The following is a 5,940-nucleotide window of genomic DNA, read 5'->3' as shown; positions in this document are numbered from 1 at the left end:
TTGGATAGAGGTCTTTTATACAACTTTAGCCTATAACCATTGACAAGTAAGGGAATCCCTTCCTCATAAATTGTTTTGATATGGGCATACCCATTCTCATGACATTTCTCTACTAATAGTGATCCAAGCATCTTGTCATTAATTTTCCCTTGCAATCCTTAAATCTAGAATCATATGGCAAGGCCCAATATCCTTCTTCAAAAGTATTTTCTTTAATATGTTTTTCATGCCAAATCATCCTTTGTAGATAGATTACCTCAGTGTGCAGGAGAACCTGCAACCTAAATGCATATAGACCATTGAGTTGGAACATCCTCTCTTGTTTTGTTGTAGTGAGCTCCAAGTCTAACTAAGTTGTCAACCTTAAGGTGTTGTATTCAAATTCAATAGACAATAGTGCCTTCTTCCCATAGATTAGTTCAAATGGAGTGAATCCATTGGTGGTCTTCCAAGTGGTGTTGTAGACCGAAGTGGGTTCCAGAAGGATGTCTACCCAATCTTTTCTGCTACTGCTAGCAACCTTGGTTAGAATTTTCTCCATAAGCAACAGCTTTGAGGTTCTTGCTAAAACCTCAGAAGATCATCCTCTGAACTCGGTGCCCAACCCTACGCCTATCATCTCATCTGCAATCCCTCCTCCTTCTGGTTCCTCTCCCATCCCTCGCCCCCCTAATGACATCAATGGTACCCCTGAGGAGGCCAGAAAGGTCTCGGATTGGAAAGAAAATGATATGGATGTTGACGGCTTCCCCAGTCAATCCTTGAGCTTAGCAATCACTTCAGATGAAAAGAGACAGACGCAACAAATGGACGAAGAACCGAAGAGTATTGATTTAGGAGGGCTATACTTGAGCTCGAACAAGCATGTAGAAAGAAGGACTATGACAAGATTCTAGAGCATGAGCTCAACACACTAGGAGTCATCTTCTCCAGGGCTTACCAGCAACAACAATTAGGCATTCAACTGGGCAGTCATTGGGATGGCAGCTTCCTCCCTAAAGACTCCAAAAAGCGGGGGAGAAGAACAGATCTCCAACGAACTATTGCAATAGGGAAAATCCTGGTTGACTCAGGCAGGTATGCTAAGTTGACAAAGTACTACAAGCCCACCACTAGTAGTGAATCATGAAGCTCACTTCATGGAATTTAAGAGGGCTCAACAGCCCAAGGAAACTCAGAATGATAAAAAACATGATAAAGCAGGAGCAGCCACAGATTTTCTTTCTTCAAGAAACGAAATGTAACAGTATCACTCTTGGAAACATTCTCTCTAGAGCATGGCCAGGTTGTCACTTGGTAGCAGTGGATGCTTCGGGTGCCTCAGGTGGACTGGCTATTGCCTGGAACACGCAAGTGATAACGCTTTCAGACATTCATGCATCCCATCACATTATTCAGGCTACTTTCCACATTATCGGCACCAACATCCATGGCCATCTTACCAATGTCTACTTCCCACAGGAAGCAGGCAACAAAATCGCTTTACTAAACACTATAGAAGCACTTAATCTTAATAGAGTCCACCCTCTTTGGATCATTGGAGGAGACTTCAACATGATAACTAGGCTAGAGGAAAAGCAAGGAGGCCGAGCTAAGCTGGAGCAGGAAAATGGCCACTTTAAAGAATTCATCCAAAACAATTTATTAATTGATCTGCAATTCTGCAACGGCACACACACTTGGAGTAATCGCAGGGCTGGGAGGCAACAAATCGCATCCAAACTAGACAGATTCCTCATTTCTGACAACACGGTGCATCTTGGAGGCGACATAGTGGCATCAATTCTCCCTTATTCAGGTTCTGATCATTGGCCTATCTCCCTCCAATGGCAAAGACTGGGCAACACCACCAGGCAACCATTTCGCTTCGAAGCGTTCTGGCTCACCCATCCCGCCTTCAAAGACCTCATCAGATCTACTTGGAACAACTTCCATCCACCAGAGGGCTCAAAAATGTTTCACTTTCAACAGAAACTCAAATTTCTTAAATCCCAAATCAAGCGTTGGAATCAAGAGACTTTCGGCAATATTTTTCAGGTGCAATAGGATCTAAACAAGGAAATGAGAGAGCTCCAACAACAAATAATCACCGAGGGATACAATGAAGGGACCTTGGCTCAGGAACAACGCATTCACAATCAATTGGAGGAGAGGAGAAAGCAGGAAGAAATACTATGGAAGCAGAAATCCAGGATTAGATGGCTGAAAGAAGGAGAAAGGAACACTAAATTCTTCCACCGAACCACAATTCAAAGAAGAATGCACAACACCATCTCTTTCATTCAGAAGCCAGGAGGGGAAAGAGTGGAAAATCATGTAGAGATCGAGCAGGAGTTTATAAGACACTTCCAGTAGGTCCATCAAGAGCCCCAAATAGATAGACGACATGCTATAGAAAAAATCATTCAAAATGTGCCGAAAATTATTACAGAAGAACACAACGAACTCCTTCTGCGCCCAATTTCGCCACAGGAGGTGGATGCAGCAATGAACCAGCTCAAGGAGGGCAAAGCCCCTAGCCCGGACGGCTTCACTACTACGTTCTTCCACACTTTCTGGGAGCTGATAAAAGAAGAGGTCTGGCTAGTGGTGGAGGAATCGCGTACTCTTCATTGGCTTCTGCCCTCTCTAAACTCAACTTTCATTGTGCTCGTCCCAAAAGAAGAGAGCACCAGTACACCGGACAAATTTCGTCCAATCGCTCTATGCAATGTAATTTACAAAGTGATATCTAAGGTCATTGCCAATAGGTTAAAGCCGCTACTGCCCCTGCTCATATCGCCTGAACAATCGGGCTACATGGAAGGAAGACAGATCTTGGATGGCATTATCCTCACGCATGAAATCATACATTCCCTCAAGCACTCCAAACAGGCAGGTATGATTCTCAAGCTTGACCTCTCAAAAGCTTTTGATAAGCTAAGCTGGACATATATACAAAAAATGTTAACTGCTTTTGGATTCTCTCCAATGTGGGTACGATGGATTCTGAACCTAATCTCTACAACTTTCTTCTCTATCCTCATAAATGGTATCCCATCCCGTCCTTTCAGCCCCTCAAGAGGAATTAGGCAAGGAGATCCTCTATCCCCATTCCTTTTCGTGCTAATGGAGGAAGGCTTGGGTCGCCACATCAAACAAGCCCTCCTCTCCCAGCAGCTCAAAGGTTTATCCATTCACAACTCACCTGCAATCACTCATCAACAATCCGTTGATGACAACATGGTTTTTGGATACCCTTCGATTCAGGAAGCTTCTCTGTTCAAATCCATTCTGAATGACTTCTCTGAGGCTTCAGGAACTAGTATCAACAAGGCTAAATTGCAGATCTTCTTCTTTCACACTCCCCCTGTTACCTAGCACGCCATAGCTCGTATCCTGGGCTTCTCCATAGACTCACTACCTTCTAAATATCTCGGAGCCCCCCTTATTGATTCTGCCCTCAAGCATGCCTCCTGGCATATGCTCCTTGAGAAACTTGAATCACGTCTCAATTTATGGACTCACAGAACTCTGAATATAGCTAGTCGATTGGTGCTAATCAAAGCTATTCTACAGGCAATGCCGCTCTACCTATTCTCAATCCTTGCAGCGCCCAAATGGGTCATTAAAAAAATAAAGGCTCTACAGCGCAACTTTCTTTGGGGTGCAACAGGTACAAATCGCAAATGGGCCTTGGTGAAATGGACTACAGCTTGTAAGCCTAAAGAAAAAGGGGGTATTGGTCTAAGGGATCCTAGTCATAGCAATGCTATCATGTGCACAAAAATCTGGTGGCAATGGCTCTCTGCTCCCAACAAGCCATGGGCAGCCATTTGGACGGCCAAATACGCCAATCATAGACCACAGGAGGAGCTCATTAGATTCACTCCCACTAAAAAAGGTTCACTCATATGGAACGCTGCTAAACAACACTTCTTGTTGATCCAGCAACATAGTTTTTGGGAAGTAAGAAATGGCAGAACAACTCTGTTTTGGATGGACGCTTGGAACCAACTGCCAAAGCTCAACAACATCCTAAGACAGCCTCCAGACAACTCCTGGGAGGAGTAGCAACAGGAAGAGGTCCGGCAGCATTGGACTCAGGAGATAGAACAAGGTTATAGACAATGGAAGCAAAGTGACAGGATAATTAGGAACGCGGATCACCAAACTAAGAAGGACCTCGAGAGGGAGCTCCAAAATCGACGAATTAGATACTCCGAAGGCAGGGATATTCTATGATGGGGTTACTCGCCTAGAGGAACCTTCACCACCAAAGAGGCTTATAAAATCATTTGCACAGATCCAACACCCCTGGATCCCATCTGGGGTAGAATCTGGTCACCAGGCACCTGGCCCAAAGTCTCTCTCTTCCTCTGGCTGGTTGGGCACCGAAAAATCCTCACTTGGGACAATCTTAGACGAAGAAATTTTCATGGGCCCTCAATTTGTGCCAATTGTAACTCTCAGGAGGAAACGCTCCAGCACCTTCTGGACTCATGTACCCTTGCCAACCAACTGTGGGAGAAGGCCAGCTTTCAATGTCAAAGAAGATGCAGAGTGTCTGATGACATCACCAACTCCATATGCCAGTGGCAACAGAACCCCTACAAAAGTGAAATTCTCAACCAATTATGGAGAATGATTCTTGGACTCCTCCTTTGGTCCATCTGGAAAGAAAGGAACAAGCGCATATTCAAAGATCAAAGCACTCCGTTAGAGATCATCTGGGGCAACTTCTGTCTCAATCTCAAAGAGACCTTGGCGCTTCGCACTTGGTCTCCGGACAACTTTCCCACTCTTGCAAATGAGAAAGCCATTTGGGCAAACTGGAACATGCAACTCCCACAGGGAACTCATAATCAAGTCCCCTCAGAGAGCATCAACATCAAAAAGGACTCATGGACACCCCCTCCAAAGCACACTTTCAAGCTCAACTTTGATGGAGCTTCAAAGGGCAACCCTGGAAAAGCAGGATTCGGTGGCATATTCAGAAATCATGAAGGTTCGCCTCTCCTCATATACTTTGGAAACATAGGATGGGATACTAACAACTCGGCTGAATTGGAGGGTCTCTGGCAAGGACTTCTCCTTTCCTGGAAACACAACTTCCATCCCCTGGAAATCGAAGGTGATTCCCTAATCCTCATCAACATGGCTAAACAACTCCTAAATGGGACTCATGCGAGGAAAATTGCCAATAGCTGGAGACTCGAAGCCAGATTGGATGCCATAGAACAATCGCTTCACAACAATCGGGCCATCATCTTCAATCATGTTAAGAGGGAAGGCAACAAGGTCACTGATCTACTTGCCAATTTGGGGGTGGAAACTGAGCACACTCTACTCACAGGGACTCTAGACATAATTCAGAAACATGATCAAGAACAAGAATGCAAAATTCTGGTCCAAAGGGATGTAGCCCTCCCGGATGTGGGTGTTTGAGGTGGCTTTAAATATGAAAGGACAAGGGTGGGGCAAGGTGGATCGACACCTGCCCACCTAGTACAGAACGTTAAATACAGGTAAGGCGGTTGGCTCTTGGCATGCGCGCAGAGCAAGGTTCATCGGCTCTCATTCCAGTGGCTTTAGTTCAAACATCATGTCTACAGCCGCTGGTTCTTCCCTCCACTTCATAATATCTTATTAATATATATAAGGTTTTTAATTTTTTTATTATTATTCTCTATTAATTATTTCAGTAATTAATAATTTTTTAATAATTTTAGAGATTAAAATATATAATAAATTAATATTAAATGATACATTTTTTACAATTATAATTTAAAGTAACTTTTTTCTTTTGTATTTTTACACTATTTAACTCTAGAGATTCTAAAGATTCTATCTTAATCTTGATGATGAACTACATTAGATACTTCGACCATATATTTCACTTATTTTTTTTTTAAATAACCATATATTTTTAATTTATATGACTACTATATATTTCATTTA

At 43.4% G+C, this 5,940-nt stretch overlaps 2 protein-coding genes across 2 annotated transcripts; both read left to right on the top strand.

Annotated features, from left to right (window-relative positions):
* Positions 1-1,191: 1,191 nt before the first annotated feature.
* LOC149236885 (uncharacterized) lies at positions 1,192-2,046 on the top strand. Its single transcript, XM_089369065.1, has one exon. It carries the CDS (start codon positions 1,192-1,194, stop codon positions 2,044-2,046), a length of 855 nt encoding a protein of 284 aa, XP_089225191.1.
* Positions 2,047-4,623: 2,577 nt separating this feature from the next.
* LOC149236884 (uncharacterized) lies at positions 4,624-5,427 on the top strand. Its single transcript, XM_089369064.1, has one exon. It carries the CDS (start codon positions 4,624-4,626, stop codon positions 5,425-5,427), a length of 804 nt encoding a protein of 267 aa, XP_089225190.1.
* The last annotated feature ends 513 nt before the right edge of the window (positions 5,428-5,940 follow it).

This window comes from Pinus tabuliformis, chromosome 8 (assembly GCF_031772625.1).
Source record: "Pinus tabuliformis cultivar Carrire ecotype Pingquan chromosome 8, CPIR1, whole genome shotgun sequence".
Lineage (NCBI taxonomy): Eukaryota > Viridiplantae > Streptophyta > Pinopsida > Pinales > Pinaceae > Pinus > Pinus tabuliformis.
The sequence above is the reverse complement of the archived record's forward strand: the minus strand, read 5'-3'. Positions and strand labels throughout refer to the sequence as shown.